Raw genomic sequence first — 17326 nt, 5'->3', positions numbered from 1 at the left:
GTCTTTAAAAACTGATGCAGACTTGGCACTCATTGATCTACTTAAAACTTTCATTCGTTTCAAAATTAAAGACCTCGACTATGCAAGAAAAAAAAAACGAGTTGATAAACTTGGGTGTGGGAAATTAAAGGGGGATCATAATTTGGAACGTTATAAAATATATAATGATAATTATAATGGGGTCTTTTTTTTTTGGGGGGGGGGTGGTCATTTGTTTTATAGAAGACAAAATAAAGGAATCATAATTCGAACGGTAAAATAAAAAGAGCATTATCCAAGGATAACGACTTGACGACAAAATATACACGCACAACAAAGATGATTGATTGATTGATTGATTGATTGTTGGTGTTTAACGCCCGAGCAGCTATATTTCAGCTAAATTCAGGCGATGAACATGAACTGGATGATAAAATGAACATGAAATGATGATGAAATGCAAAAATGGGATGGGAAACAAGGATATATGGGTCGACAAACTTCGACAGCCACTGGCAATAGGGAGAGATGGGTAGGGTCGGGCAATTTAGCCTCCTATGGCGTAGCTCTGTGGTACCTACTTCGGAACACATCACAGAAGGGTTCTTTAACGTGCGAGGAACGTGGCATCTTTCCCCACACGTTGCACCAATATGGGTTGCGGTCAGGTTTTCCGTAATATAGCCTGACAACCCCAGCACAAAACAAATATGAAATAACCACCACAACACGCAGATAGACACCAAAGTACTGGACTTTGTGCAGGCGGTGTTACCATAGATGTCACAGCGGTACGAGTTCAAGTCCCGCGGAGGGAACGACCAAAACTTTGCTACAAGGTATCGGAAATCAAATTTATGAATTTTATCCGATGGAGGATATGAGGATAATATTGTTTAACAACTGTGAAAGACTAGAATGGACACTTGTTATATAAAACACTTACAATCTTATCTTATCCCGAATTAGTGTATGGTGTCGTTGATGTTATATATGTACCTATAGTAAAAACCTTAATATGAGCTCAGTACATTTAAAATCTACCTATTATAAAATTGCAATCGGCAATGATGATCATTAAATCACGTGTGACAAAATTTCGAAAACGTTGTTATATTCGGCAATTATGATTTGTATTATATTTCCACAAGTGTCACCTTAAATATACACCGCGGTCTATAAGGGAAAAATACCAATATAAATTCTTAAGTCAAAGAAAAACAAAGCAATATTCGTTGTCATCATTTCATTATCATGCATATTTTTTCGTCAAGTAGACAATTCAAACAACACAAGATACAAAATCTAGAAATGCTTAGGTAATGTTGTAAAATTTGCATGGTTTAATAAAATGAATATTTTATCTGTATCACTATATTTGCTACCATACTTGTTACTGTAGTTTTCAAGGTATTTGAATTATTTGCATAGTAAATAAAGATCGTTTCTAAAATATTACCTTCTTCAAAACTTATGAAAGTAGCATTTGTTTGGAATCTCGAGTTGAAAATTTGCATAAAAAATTATGAAGATGCATTCGTCATAAACTCGAGTGTTAAGAACTATCAATCACCTTTTTATACATTCTAAATATTGACCCAAGTTGACCCACACTTCGCCTGAACACAACTTTTATCAGAGCTTAGAATAGATATATAGATGTATATGTTGAATCGTAATTGTGAAGAGGTCAGAAAGGGTAGGGACAATTTTATTGTTTTGTTTATCATATTTATGTACCAGCTCATAATTTGATTTTCGATACCTGGTTGTATTGTTGTGCAAAATGTTTTGCATCTATATACAACAGAAATATATTTTGGGGTATTCATAGTTCAATCCACCGAATGGAGCATAACTACCCATATGCTTCCAATACAATCCCACAACATAATCCGAAGTCTGCTATCTCTTGACGGTTTGATGCAGGTTGGGCATATATTTCTCCGTATTATTTTCTCCACATACGTTAATTCATGTCTTTCCTGCATTTCTCTTCACACTCATTGCTTAAAGTAACGTTTTTCCCGTGTTTGTTTACTTTTTTACGAGTCCACTGAATCCTCTTGCTTCCTTTTATTACTCGCATTTTCTTCTCGACAATCATTCGGTGGTACTTTCTTTTACTATATTCTTTTCACAGTGCTCTCTGACCCTTTTTGCATTCCTGATTTATTCGACATCAATGTCACCCTATTGTACTTGGGCGTCAGTGACTTCAGTCTTTCACTTCTGATATGATTTATAGTTACTGATCTTCCCCGGTATGGATAGATTCTTCAGAAAGCTGTAAATGATTCATTTCTGTTTCCTTTACTTCCCGCATAACCTCTTATATCTATATAAGCCCCTATCAAAAAAATCATTTATACCAACTTTCGAAAATCGGTGATTATCATTGTAATGTTAAACGAATACTCTACATCCAAAATTTGCGTAAGTTCGTATGACAGCTTGAAGCAAATCGGCCATTACCAACGTCATGTTTAACGAATACTCTACATCCAAATCAGTTTATGTTCATATAACAACATGGAGAAAATCGGCCATTGCTACCGCCATGTTTTTCGAATACTTTGGAATCGAAACTGTACATAACTTTTTTTTTTTTTTTAATAAAAACACAATTACCCGTCACGCGAATCTGATTCGTGATTTTGAAAAAATAAAATCAAACACAATCCACAAACTAACAAAAGAGTGCCTGTAATACACAAGTTTTTGAATTGTTCATCACAAGGCGGGCATTTGTGAAAATCAATCATTTTTTCCAAACTTTATGGATGAATATGAAAGTCAAGAGGCCTTCCATGTAGAAACCAAGCAGACCTTATAATGTTGGTGGAACATATAAAATTTCATTCCACCAATCTATTTTATTCGAATTAAATGTGAAATTCATTATGGTGTCTGAAGACGACTGAAAACACAACTTGAGATGTGCCACCCACTGTTTGGGCCTTACCTGGACAACGTTTAATGCTTCAAATAATTTAGATATGACTTTTTTATCTATCATCATTCGTCTTTTTTTAAAAATAAAATATTAAGAAATCTGCCTTTCTCACAAAAACATAATATACAATATAAATAATAAAAAAACAATTCCAAATAGAGGAAAGTAAATAACAAGAATCATAATTTGCCTACTTGTTTTGTTTTAGAGCAATGGTATTCCAAATAATTGTACTATTTGCCAGCCTTGCTGTTGGTTCAACAAAGACATGTATTTGCAACTTTAATCACCCTAGAGTGCAGATTCATGAATGTCCTTCGCAAATGAGTATATTACTAGGGTTCATGGATAAAAACGACGCCAATACACTTATTTTTGGAGCTACAAATACTCACGAACCATTCTGTTATCCTTTCTTAGAGCATATCCCTACAAAAGGCAGATGGGCAGCAGTTCTTTTTAATGGAAAGGTACATACATATAACATGGACAATACTACTGATGCTGGTTATATTGCACAACAATATTGAAGGGTGTTCCCTGAACCCTGAATTTAATAAGAGTATTTTAAATTTGAACCACGATTTCCAAATGTGATTGATAAGATAGTAAAAATGTAAGGCATCTATGATTTTGAACTTAGTTATAATTTGTGGACAAATTCAGGATATTTGGTATAGAATATAAGGTAACGGTCTAAGCCTACGGAGTCCACATATCAAAAGTTGTACAGTCGTTAAATGCATCAGGACTTGACAGCCAAGTCTAAAAGTCATATTGTAAGATGATATCGCCATTGCTATAAGGACTTTCAATTTTGACTATTGCCTACAGATTATCAGTTCCGTAATTTTGCAATTAACCTCATGTGAAATCACAAAATTATATCCCTTCCTAATTAGTGAATGGTATATTGGAATCACCTTGTCAATCCAATCCGTCCTTTATTCCAACCACTCAGATTTTCTTGCCAAAATCATCCAATAGACTTTTCATATTCCGTACTTTGACTTTTTAATTTTGAGCAGAGGGAAGTTACTCTCCATCCAAACAGACTGATTTACTGTCAAATTGGAGCAATGGACGGCAGTTTACTTCAAACGCATATTTTTGATATATTGGTGCTTTGGAAAGTACTTGGATAATTAACTTATTTCAAGTCATTTAGGTACTTAATGTCAAATAGCTGACAACCAGGTTGACATGTGTTGGTAGGTTACGTTCCTTTTAAAAACTTGCTTAATGGCTTGCATTCCGTAAATATAAAAAGGCCATTGGATGAAAAGATTTAATTTTATATGTGGCTTTATTTAGTATATAGGAAGAACAAAAAAATATCAGTTACTTTGTTGCTGTACTATATCAACCCCATCATTTGTGGGATTGCCATATTAGGAAGGGTATGCCTAATAAACCAGGTCGTATTAAACACGGCTACTAGTGTTCTAAATTGTTCTAAATCTTCATTCATTAAAATTAATAACCCTAAAATTACGATGCAACATTAAGGTAATTCAAGTACCACAGATTATATAAGTCTATATAAAACTTGCCATCAAATTGTCTTAAATAGAATGCAGAATGCATTTAGAAAACATTGATAATGAAAATAATCAAGTATATTTAACAGTCATACTAAGTAATAGTTATAAATAAATAGACAAATTTTTTCATATAAATGAATGACAATCGTAGATCTTATCAAAATACTAAATTAAGTAATTCTCATGTAAAACCAAGTTCATTATAAAGCATATTAACCCACCAATCTATGTGACTAGGTTTATAGTCTATAGCAACATACAGGATCAGTACGTGTAGTATCTCCTGAATTTAAGGAATATAACATAAATACGCCGATCAAAATTATGACCCCAGCATGCAGTACAGAAACTAATTACACAATCCATGAGAATGAATTCTACAAAATATCAATAAAACACGTCTCTATGATGAAAGTACTAATACGTGTATATACAAGCATACAATAAACAAGACTAGTATAAATAATTATCATGCTATGTCAAATATAAACCCATAAGTGCAAGGGTCAAATTCGCTCACAGAATCTTTCAAACTACAACCTAACTACATTTTTATTTCATAATACTTCACAGATTGATTCATGCTGCTTTTTTTCTGTCTGAATATTTCCTTCTGTTGTCCGCTTGGGTCGCCTTGTGTTGTAGTTTTGATTTATTCTCGGTAAAGAGGATTGTCTTTTCGCTCTTCATTTTCCCCTTTGGTGTTTCTACTTCATTAGTCTCATTCAATAACAAGTATATTAAAAAAGAACGAATACAATCAAGACTTTTTTACGTTTCGGTAGATCTAATATTGTTTGGAGATTTAATAAAAAAGTAAATAGATGCTTTTATATATCTCATTGGATGCTAATTAACTACAATGTCTGTCATTTGTACCATATCGAATTAATTCAAGAAGAAAACTAGATTTGATAATACGAAATGTTTTTTTTTTATATTTTGTATTTAAAAAATCTCATTTGCGAAGATTTTCATTTGTAGGTTGGTTTTGTAGAGCGAGACTATGGAGACAGACCGGTATATTGTTCTGGTCTTATGCCAACAAGCGCAGGTTAAGATGCATTTCTTTTTGGGGAATAACAGAAATTTAAAAATAATAACAGATTGAAAATTTGTTCCTTGAGTTAAGTTTGGTCCTAAACAGAAATTTCCAATACACAACTGTAAAGAAATGAATGTGCTTATTTGTTGAATTTTTTAAATTGCATTTAATTTTTTCATTCTATTCTATGATAATATATTATAGCCTTCTTTTGTAAAAGCAAACATCGATTTTAATAGTCTACGAAACTTTTGCAACTTAAACAATTTTCTCCATTGTTTCGTCTTCCTTTTGTAAAATAAAATTATTCATGCTTATCAATGAGGTTTATATTCTTGTTTATGTACGTTTTATTAAGGATTATCGCAAATGACTGGTAATAATCATATCGTTTCAAAACATGTCATAAAACAGTGATCGCCTTGATGTGCAATGTATTTTGGTATTTAATAAACGGGGTTATTTTATATTACAAAGCGGGTATGAAGATGCCGAACACATGTATCGTGACAACTGCCCCTACAACGGTGACAACGAATGCCAAACAAACGTTGTCTACGGTCGGCGAGAGGTCAGTTCATACAACAATAGGACAAACCTCAACTTTGCCGACAACATCGACAAAGATTCCAACTGATTCATCGGGTAGTTTTAAGGTTTATTTATTATTTTCCTATAATACAAATACACGTTCTTAATATTAGTATCATTGGCATGATTAAGTACAGTAATGTTTAAATGCATGCAGGGGGAGATTAATCACTTTCACCTTTTGAATGGTGCTAACTTACCATTTACACCAAGATCAACCAGGAATACACCAAAGAAAATTTCCAAGTATACAGAGAATTTGCATTAATTTCTTTTTTCATTTAGTAATTAGACTATCAATTCAAAATTTATATTTTGAATTTTTTTAAACAATTACACAACTGATTTTAATTTTATAAATATGCAACAGATGTATAGTTTTTAACCATTGTTACCATTCCTCCACATAAAAATCCCCATAACCATCCCCATACTCCTTGTAATTGGAAGTTCACCTCATCAAAGTCTTGTATTTGATATTCAATAAATGCAGTTAAGAGTCGGTCTTTGTAAGAATCAGCTGGATAAATGTGATATGAAAGAGTAACCAAGGTAACCAAGATTCTAGCGGAAAGAATGTAATCCAGGGACCAAAACCAAACACATAAAACAAAGAATTCAATTTGACTATTAGCACCATCAGAATCAAGAAAAACAAATTCCATATCTCTTTGAGATATAATCTTATTGAAATGCACTTAAAATGAACATTTCAAAGGGAATATACCTCTGTCAAGAACCTCATTTTTCTAACATTACATTCACATTTTTTAAGCAATGCAGAATTCAATTAATAGTCTTTTCGAAGAGAGAAAGCATTCTTGAGTAAAATTATATTTTCAGATAGGAGGGTTTTTGACATGGGTGTTGTTGATTTTTTCGGCGACTTATATAATTACAATTTATACGACCCATTATATAATCCTGCAATATTTGTTTTCAACAAATATTTTTCTTTTAGATAATTGTCTGAATAAAATTCAAAATAGTGTCAAAAGTCCGACGGAAAAATTTTGGAAGTAGATTTATTTACTAAAGCCAACACGACTTTTACTGCCACTGTAGATGTTGATAACACTGTCTATTATACCCTTTGAGGGGTTTCTAATCAAAACACTCCGTGTAATTCATGACTTTATGACTTATTGAACAAATTTGTAATAAATGTGATGTGAAGCAATGTTGAATTACGCATTGAATAACAGAAATTAAAAAAAAAATGGAAAACACACAAGTGATGTGTCTGTGGTCCTGAAACAATTATAAGTAAGTATACCTGACATACTTCATGCCACAAATCGAATTAACCTTTCTTTTCAAGATACGCACGTAAAAATAAGAATGAGATGACAATAAAAAATGAAAATGCGTTGATGTTTCTTTTCTTTTCTTTTTTTTTTGTTTTGTTTTTGTTTGTTTTGTTTTTTTTTGTCTTTACAATGTTCTAAATGCATTTATGTTTAAACAGTTCTTATTTTCTGTTTTTTTTTGTAAATGAAGCCACCAAGTCTTGTATGTGTAACTTCAACCACCCTAGAGTTCAGATTCACGAATGTCCTTTTGTGAGGAGTAATCTGGTTGGGTTCATGGATAAAAGCGACGCTAATACTCTGATGTTCGGAGCCACCAATACCAATGAACCATTCTGTTATCCATACTTGGAACATATTCCTACCAAGGGCCATTGGGCAGCTGTACTAATTAATGGGAAGGTAGGAGAACTTTTATTGCTATGATATTCGTTACAGGTCTAAGTAACTCCCATCGAAAGAAATTGACAATGAATTTTTTTAAAATAAAAAAGAAAATTAGGTATAAAGGGTTGTAGTAATATTTTTTTGTGTCGCAGATTGAAAAAAAAAAACAATTGCGTAACTTTACCAATTACAATATTGCCCATTTCTATGGTCTGCTATATAGGCTTTAATATTTGTAGGCAAAATGAACACAGTTACTAAAAGTTATCGAAATATTAATTTTTTGCATTATTTGGCATAGATAGATAATTTTATTTACTTAGTATGATAAAAAGAAAAACAGATCTTTTTAACAGTGACATTATTCCTTGAAAAAGTTATCATTTTTTTACTCGATCAAGATATCTTCTAGTTCTTGTAAGTTGTAATAAAGTAAAGGAAGTTTAAAACACGCCTTATATTCCCAACTCACGAAATTTCAGTTTTTTTCTGATAATTCCGATCTTTGAAAAGAGAAGAGATTACTGAAACCAACAGTTCATGTTTAGATAATGAAGTGACAGCAGTTCAATATAGAGGTATAAACTTCTTGAAATTCGTTGACAAAACTATGACGGTAATAGCAGAAATAGCTAACTAAACAAAAGTTTGAGTATAAACAATGAAGTAACCGCAGTTAAACATAGAGGTAAAAACGGCGAAATCCGTTTACGTTTACAACATCGGAAAAAGGCAAATAGTACAAAACAATCCCCGAAGCAAACAAAACAGGACAATTCAGAGAAATCATACAAGCACAACATCACAAACGCACCCACACACCCCCAAAAAGGTCAAACACATTAATAGGTTGTTTTTTTAATAAACAAAAGGTTGGTTTCGTACAGCGAGACTACGGGGAAAGACTGGTGATTTGCCCCGGATCGCCACAGGCAAACGCAAGTGAGTGTTTTGATAGGGATGTATTATTATTAGCATGGATAAGTGAATTTTGTTTAAAGACAGCGTATAGGTAATATACGTACAGATTTCATGTCCTTTAAGTATTTACTTTTTACTGTTAATATAAACTGGATGTATAAATATCACCCAGGTAACAATTGTATCCATATGTATACATATTTTATCTTTGATATTTTGTTTAAAATGTTATAGTAAACAGGAATTGTTTTTCATATAATATAACCCGTGCTCTAAGGAGATAAATATTATATAGAATGTCCCATAGAACTAAAATTAAGGGTGATAACTCTGTTAATAACACTATAATACAATTAAAACTGTCCGATTTTCAATGTGGATTATATCCTAAATGCAGACAGATTTGGATGAATAATTATACATTTCATCATAAAGACAACAAGAATATGTTTTACATGTATTTAGGGGATGTATAACATTTTACAGAATTTACATGATTCTTACAAAGACTGCTCCTTAAAAATTCATGCACCGTTGAGTACGTATTCATTGCCTTAAGAACATTCACTAGTATTTATCTAGTTTTATTAACTAAACTATACAATACTTTATACAAAAAAAAAAAAAAAAAATTTCAATTAACTGACGTCACATTTGTACTAAATGAAGACAATTCAAGAATGAAAACACAATATGAGTTAACCGCTTGATATATAAACATATCCTTATATATTCATAGTTAACCGAAATGTCGGAATGTTGCGCAATATTTTGTGAAATCTACGCAAAATGAATTACTTATTTTTAGCGGCCATACAAATGCCAAACCAGTGCCATCGTACAACCTCACAACCAACGCAAACAACTGCAGCACCAACAAGTACAATATCAACTTTTCAACCATCAAAGTTATTGATTTCAACATCAAAACAACTGACAACTACGAAAGCATTGACGACACCAAGTTCTGGTAAATAAATAAAAATGAAAAACAGATATTTGTAAATCTCAAATTAGTTTATTGACTAATTTTGTAGCGAAGATTTTGTTAGTAATATATCCTTAAAAATTATCAATGTATTAAATCTGCTGAAAATATAGGGGTACAAAATTATACCAGAGAATAGAAAACTAGAACAATAAGATCAAATCATGACGAATTATCAAAACAGTCGACAGTAATGTCGTTTATTAATTAGTTCGCCTGGTCCATCCCACCATTTTATCCATTAGACGTATAGTTGCTGCTTTAACTTATTATAAGTTATATGCTATAAATTTGATGATGTACATTTTTTTTATTTCAGTCTCTTTTTTTTATACTTCCCTTATAAAAATTAAGATATGAAACGATCATGGCGTCCGTCCGTTTGTTCGCCCGAACTTTCGACTTTTGGGATTTACTAATGCAAAACATGGACTTTGTCATTGATTGGTTCGGGGCGGGGCATCTTGTAATCCGCAAATTCTCTAAAACCACTAAATTGCATTTGATAAACTTTCACAGATTAATTACAATATGAAGCCATTGTGCGCCTTTTATTTTGTCTTTTTACATCAGAATGCTCGTTTGGGGTTTTCTTGTGTAAAGCATTGACGGCGTCATTTGTCGACAAAATGAGGGGTGCATCTTTTAATCCATAAACTCCTCTGAGACCCCTGAACTGAATTAGGTGAAACTTTCAAAGAATCTTCGTCGCATTGTGCATCTTCTATGCTGTTCTTCCCTATCTGAATGAACGTTGGGATTTCCCGGTACAAAACATGGAATTTGTCATTGGTCGACCAAGGGGGACTATCTTCTAATCCGCAACTCAACTGAAACCAATGAATGAAATTTGATAATTTTTTCATAGGTTCCTCATTACATGAAGCAAAGCCACTTTATGGGTTTTTTTTTTTTTTATTTTTGTTCACCTTTTTGGGGTCTCATGATGCAAAATGAAATTTGTCATTGGTTGTTCAAGGGGGATTATGTTTTAATACCCAACTCAGCTGGATTCACTTTGATGCACATCCAATCTTATTGTTATGTCTGAATTCTTTGATAACTTATGAGGGTTTTGTATATCGTTTCAGGGGAGAGAAGCGCCGGGGGTATAACAAAGGGAGCCTTGCTCAGTTTTTATTATCTTGACTGAATCTTTTTCATACACTTTCATGAATTTTAAATAAGTGTTAACTGTTCTCTATTTTTAATTGGCAATGTAATATTGAATGTACAATTGGCACCATCTGATAGTGTTTTAAATGATGTCGATGTCATGAAGCATAACAAGAGTATACAACGAAATTATATGTTTACATGCTATTTTTCTTTTCATCAATTACTCCTCTTTAGTATCTTTCATATGGTGCAATATGCTTAGCAGCTTAAAACAAGTACAAAGCAGAACACAGGTACTTCATCCATTGTCACGTCACTGTATGAATGGAGAATCTGAATCAGAAGGGGTTATATACAAACTGTGTAACTATACTCTTATGCCAAATTGGAAGAAAGGAATCAAAGTACGTATGTTTTCCGTTATATAATCACATCATCACATAAAACGGAAATACGTTCGTTTAAACCAAAATCTACTTTCAACCACTTCCGATACAAATCTTCCTACGCTAGTGAGTAACTGGGTGACTTAATGTTATCACTGTATTACAAAATGTAGAAATTGCTAATATACGTGTGCAGTGGATCGACAGTTTGTATTTATATAAACATTACATTTAGCTATTTTATACCATGCAATTTTCGCTAAAGCTTTTTTTCTTCTGTGTTTTGGAAGGGAACATTCCAGTGACTTTATTTGCAAAACATATGCAAATGCATATCGTATATCAATGTGTACGAGTAATATATATTAACCCCTCCCTTATAAAATAATTTTAAATTAGTTTTGTAAAATAGTCTGAAATTTTCCGTTCCATATGATCGGGACAACTATAAATAAAAAAGGGTCTATATCAGAAATTAAAGAAAACCATACAAAACAATGGGCCCAATATAAAATATAGGATCAACATGAAAATTTGGGAACATTAAAAAAAAACTTGCTAAATAGGTTGGTTAATTATAAAGGTGATTGAATATGTATTGTTTTCAAACAAATTTCAAACGACCTTGAATGGCTGCATCGGGTATCGGCGATGCTTCAAACAATTGGATCTCCGTATCCTGATGGCTGCTCTTGAGTAAACAACAAGACCACTATGAAAATAAATAATCTATAATCCTATTGTTTAATTTTGACTTACTTGCTCCATTTCCACCTCAAGAGATTAAGATTGCATTCAAGTTCCCCACAGATCTCTATCCTGAGCTGATTATATTGCCTCTATCCTTGTCATAAATCCAATGGTGCCTATCTTTCTTTCGACTGTTCGCCGCATGGTCTGTTTTGGCTGTCCTCTTTCACGTTTTGCTTATATAGTGTCCATGCTAAAGCACTCCGTAGGTGCGCATCTGCATTCACCCTTAAGACATGGCCTATCCATTTCCATCTGCGGATGTTAATTTGATAGCTAATTGGTTCCAAATTCCATTGTTATGTTTTCATTTTTGGCTTGTTTTATTATGAGACTTTTCGTATCAGCTACCAGCTAAGACTTTTCAGTGGTCCATTGTTTCCTAAAAATATGATTTAATTCTCCCACAGTTGTTTTGATGTCAATTGTAAGAATTCCCACTGTCATGTTATCAACCTCTGGCGCTTTCCCCTTTTTTCATTGTCTTCAGGCTCTTTTCAATTTCAATCTCTGTAGGTGGATCGGTGTTTATGTTCGGTTCATTACGATTTTTAAACGTGTCTCATAGGTGTACTGGATCAGGTCTATTCACTACTCCACCTGGATCTAATTTCCCCATCCTGTGTTAATAGTTTTCCGTTCGCAGATATTTGTGCTTCGTTGGCCATCTCGTACAACCAGGTACTTTTGACATCCCTCATATTTTTCTTGACCTCCTTATCTTTCTTGCTGTATTAGTCTCTGAGTTTTGATATTTTGATGCTCAGATTTTGTTTCATCTATTTTGAGTTTTACTGATCTCTCTTCCACACATTTCCATCTCGCTTAACTGATCCATTCTCAGTTTCTTTCTATGGCCAAAGATATTTTTAGCAATTTCGATGCAAACGGTCTTGATGTTTTCCATCGCTCTACCTTTTCTACCTGTTCGTTTAGCTGTTAGAAGTGAACTGCATTAAATGGCTTTGTCGATTCAAGAAAGTACTGGTGCTTGACTTTGCGTGTTATATTGCAGATGATGATGCAATCGTCCTTGTTTAATGCATTTTCAACCTTGTTTCTGTTATGAACCAACATCAGCTTCTCTGAGAATTCTAACATCTAGAACAAATCTTTTAAATTGTCCATTTACATAGCCAATTTGATTGTCATAGTTTCCATTTGGTGATATCCAAATATGTTTATGTATGTCTTTAAGCTTGGACATAATTGATGTAATTGCTAACTTGTTGTTCATCATTATCACTTCGTTCAGCTTTCAAACAATGGGTATCTAACTATACCATTTTCGTCATCCATTTTCTAACTAATTTTTGCATTGAAATGAAAGTTATATCATGTCTAGAGGTGTTATCCACGACTCGCTGCAGAGTTTCATAGATCATATTTTTGCTGTCAGCTGCATCGTTGGTGGGTGTATATATTTGTACATGTATAACTGTATTTTTATCTAAATTGTGCTGTTATGATCCGACCGCTAATTGGTGCCCGTTCGTACAATGTCTTTGATATTTCTTTGGATACGGCTAATGCAACTCCATTACTGTGATGGTTGTCTTGTCTACCTGAGTATATGATTGTTCATAGATCCTGATTGGGTCTTTATCTTACCGATCCTGTCCATCTGCATTCACTAATGCCAAAACTATTTACGATATATCTTTTCATTTTTGTCATTATTTGAGCTGTTTTGCCTATTGCACACAATGCTCTTACGTTCCATGTACCAATACTTGCAATTTTTTTTTGTCTTCGCTAAGATATCTGTATGCCTGCGTACTTCCTTTCGGATTATGTGCGTAGACGTCATGCTTGAATCTCCTTCAATTTCAAATTGTCTTTTATAGAAAACTGGTTACTATTATCTTCACTAGTCCCTCAATTTCTATTTGACTTGTCAACAGTTTTCGTATTTGCTTGACGTTTTACGATGTAGGATGATCAGGCCTTCCATTAACTTCAATGAGGACAGGTTTTCTGTTGGTTATTTTCATCCCTTAGATAATTCATATTTTTCTAATTACGGGATCATCTATTCGGTTTTTCTGTCTGGATTATCTTTCATAGCTTTTTACTCTACCAGAGTCTTCTACAGGATAGTAGAGCTATTTGATTCTTAGCTGAGGACTATGTTTGCATTTTATTTTGAAATGACTGTTAAAGAGTAATCAAGGGGACCAAGACAATAAGCCATATAGGTGGTGTGTTTACTTATACACAACATCAACAGACATATCTATGTACATTGACCGACATGTCGAGGAGAAAACAAAATATACAATAGCCATATTGGTACGAGGATAGCCGAATTGACCGAAGCATCGCCGAGGCCCGTTGCAGCCATTCAATAGTCTTTGATATTTGTTGGGGCACAATACACAAAATGATAAAAAAAATACTGAAGTAAGCACATGTAAGCACAAAAAAGCCTTACCTTGCCATTGTCTTAAAAAGATCACAACATTGTTGCTCTTCATACCATCAGAGTTACGTAATAATATGTCCTTTATATCAGCCCATTTTAGTTTGTTTATTATAAAACGACAACAGCAGTATATCTATATATCTCATTGACGGATAATAAGCTGTTGAGGAATGAAACAAAATAAACAAATGACTTATAAGATGCATTTATTTGCTGGTGTCAATTTTTGTGGTATCTCGAAATTGTGATAGATCTTGTAGTAACGATGAGTAAGTTGTCTCACTTACCACTTCCGGTTTTTTAGGTTAAAGATTTGTGTAATGCAAATCTACAAAGAAATTTTATAGCAGTTGCAAGTTTCTTCCATGAGCGACCTATTGATGCTGGAATATTTGTTGGATGTAATCCTGCCGGTGACCTGAATGTAAGCACAATTTTATTGCTGTTTCTTTCATATAGTTTATTTGAGCATAAACCTATTTCAGAATATGCCACGCTAAGAACATGTAAAAATAAAAAAAATATTAACATACTGATAAGAAGTAAAAATAAAAGTAACCTTTTCCTCAAGTTTTGCCATGATTTATTCTCTTATTAGTGTTCTTGTTGTTTTCGACTAGCCTCGGCGGGTGTTTCTAGAAAAGCAGAGGACGCTTACCTTATCGGTGCACCTGGTCCATGCTCCTAGTTTTTAGTGGAGTCCGAGTTGCTCAATTGCTTTTGTTACTTTGTATATATGATTTTAGTTACTTTATGTTCTTCGTTGTGTATGTCTGTTTTCCATGTCTGGTCTTTGTCCCTGGATTACATTCTTTTGAATACCACTGTAACCTTGGTTCCCTTGATTACTTTCCCCTACATTTAAACTAGCTCCATCATAAATTATGTTTTAAAACTTAGTATTATTTGATCTTAAGTTAATTGGAAATTATTAAACAGATAAAACATTCCATGGAAAGTCGTTGATGCACAATAATTTTTTAAGTAACTTGAAATTTCAAAATTAAAATAATACATTTTTACAACCAATGGAAAATCATGTTCTATGGTCGAAAAAAGCCTCGTTGGAGGCTCGAAATGTTATAAGCCGGCATAATCAAAATGTATATGTTACATATTTGTTAACAAATGCAAATGGGGCATGAGATGATACCCTCCACGTTGTGGGCATACAGATTGGAAAATCAGTCTCAATATGGAAAGTTGTCTGTTTTAATGTTATAAAAAATCACAAAAAGGGAAACTTCTTTCGTATTAAAGAAAAAAAAACTTTATGAAAGATTGTGTGGAGAAGTTATACTATTTTGTATATGATTTACTTTGTTATAGATTATCCAACAGCGATGTGGAACCCTTGTAGAACTGAAAACAATCAGTGGATACTGGGCTGAAGATTACTATACTATTTTAATATAATTAAAAAGAGAATTGAGGTTCCATCATTTTAAGCGAATGGAATTGTTTAGTAAGTCTGAGAGTACTGCGTTTATTTAAATAATAGACTACATTAATGCATATTGCAATCAAGAAGAGCAGCGTTAGATGAAGTAAATCTTAAAAGATGGTTTGATTAAATTTCACGCGATAATGGTTTAATAAAATGTGTCCATATGCCACATGTCACCCAAAATCACTAAATCGTTTAGGAAAAGTTAAGGAGATATATATCAACGTGGTCATTTTACGATAGTTTTATATGCATAACAAACATTCACATAAACTCAATGTTAAATTTGAAAGCTTTTCCATGTACATGTATATTAATTACTTCCCAATATTTCGTTTAATCATGACGACCAACTTTGTATTCATTAACCTACATATAGGTTCAATCTATCAAGCTAAATCTCCAGACAGGGGTTCAAACCATTCTCATTAAAGCTTTCCAAATCTTAAACAAGCCTTAAAGCAACGAAAATCGTTACTTGCTCATGTAACAAGAAGGATATGCGACTGAGTCGAAAAATAAACAATTTCGGATTATTCCGTGATTATCTCGGGCCACCATAATTTAAACGGCGAAAACCTATGTAAAGACAAGTTAATAAGGAATTTTGTATTTCAAAGGGAGACTATATGGTACCTCGAACACCGCTTCGACATTACATAAAACTGTGAACAAACAGAACATGGTAAAAAGTTTTTGTTCAGCAAATATTTTAAGTTGACCAAATTTAAGCGGCGAAACCTATACAAAAGCAACAGAAATGTTACGAGAAGCAAAGCGTTGCTATGCCAGAATGATGACAATGTATTTCGAAATACTGGTACGACTCAACAAAAAACTGTGGACAAAAAAGTACATGAAAAATACGTTTTTATTCAAACCGATTATGCGATAATTAAGAAGGTCTACTAGAAGATATCCGCGATATCGCAGTCGATTGAGCAAAGTGTGGACACAGTCCTAATTTGACGGATCCAAACAAAATGATATTGCCGTGAGTCCGGGGAATTTTGGCATGACTATAACATTTGTTTGTTTGTTATCAATAGTCCAGTCGTTTATATTGTTTTTGTTTGTTTGTTTTCTTTGATTTTTTTGGAAGGGGGGTAGAAAATGAGGTTAGTAGCTAATATCCTTTTAAGTTTCTGCTCCACCCAATAAAAAGGGTGGAAAATAAATTTGTAAATTTTAAATAATTCAATATTTTTCTCAAAACATTGGGTAGGGGTTTACACATAAAAAAGGGGAAGGGTCAGGACTTTGACTTTGACTTTGGGTGCAGGTGTTTAACACATAAAAGGGGAAGGTTTACCCGCGGACTTCGGGTGTAGGTGTTTTTATACATAAAAAGGGGGAAGGTTTACTTTGACTTATTCTAAATGTGTGAAAATGTCTTTTCCTGTTCGTTTGTGATTGATGATCCACCCTTTAAATTTCTGAAAGTTGTGCTCCACCCAATTAAAAGGTTAACAAATAAA

The 17326-nt window shown here is 33.1% G+C and overlaps 1 protein-coding gene across 1 annotated transcript; it reads left to right on the top strand.

Annotated features, from left to right (window-relative positions):
- The first annotated feature begins 1592 nt into the window (after positions 1-1592).
- LOC148601135 (uncharacterized) lies at positions 1593-15838 on the top strand. The gene is made up of 10 exons (XM_088555493.1): positions 1593-1678; positions 3144-3405; positions 5464-5533; positions 6002-6169; positions 7616-7827; positions 8685-8754; positions 9542-9703; positions 11075-11244; positions 14706-14825; positions 15731-15838. Exons 2-10 carry the CDS (start codon positions 3148-3150, stop codon positions 15815-15817), a joined length of 1317 nt encoding a protein of 438 aa, XP_088411619.1. The 5' UTR covers positions 1593-1678; positions 3144-3147; the 3' UTR covers positions 15818-15838.
- The last annotated feature ends 1488 nt before the right edge of the window (positions 15839-17326 follow it).

This window comes from Perna viridis, chromosome 12 (assembly GCF_037379345.1).
Source record: "Perna viridis isolate PV_CMFRI_1.1 ecotype Kerala chromosome 12, ASM3737934v1, whole genome shotgun sequence".
Lineage (NCBI taxonomy): Eukaryota > Metazoa > Mollusca > Bivalvia > Mytilida > Mytilidae > Perna > Perna viridis.
This window is presented reverse-complemented; position numbering and strand designations above follow the sequence as displayed.

Excerpts from the sequence above, each read along its gene's own strand:
- LOC148601135 (XM_088555493.1), top strand. The coding sequence starts at position 3,148 with ATGGTATTCCAAATAATTGTACTATTTGCCAGCCTTGCTGTTGGTTCA. Across the intron at positions 5,534-6,001 it reads TCTTATGCCAACAAGCGCAG|CGGGTATGAAGATGCCGAAC; the intron begins GTTAAGATGCAT and ends TATATTACAAAG. Across the intron at positions 7,828-8,684 it reads CTGTACTAATTAATGGGAAG|GTTGGTTTCGTACAGCGAGA; the intron begins GTAGGAGAACTT and ends AATAAACAAAAG.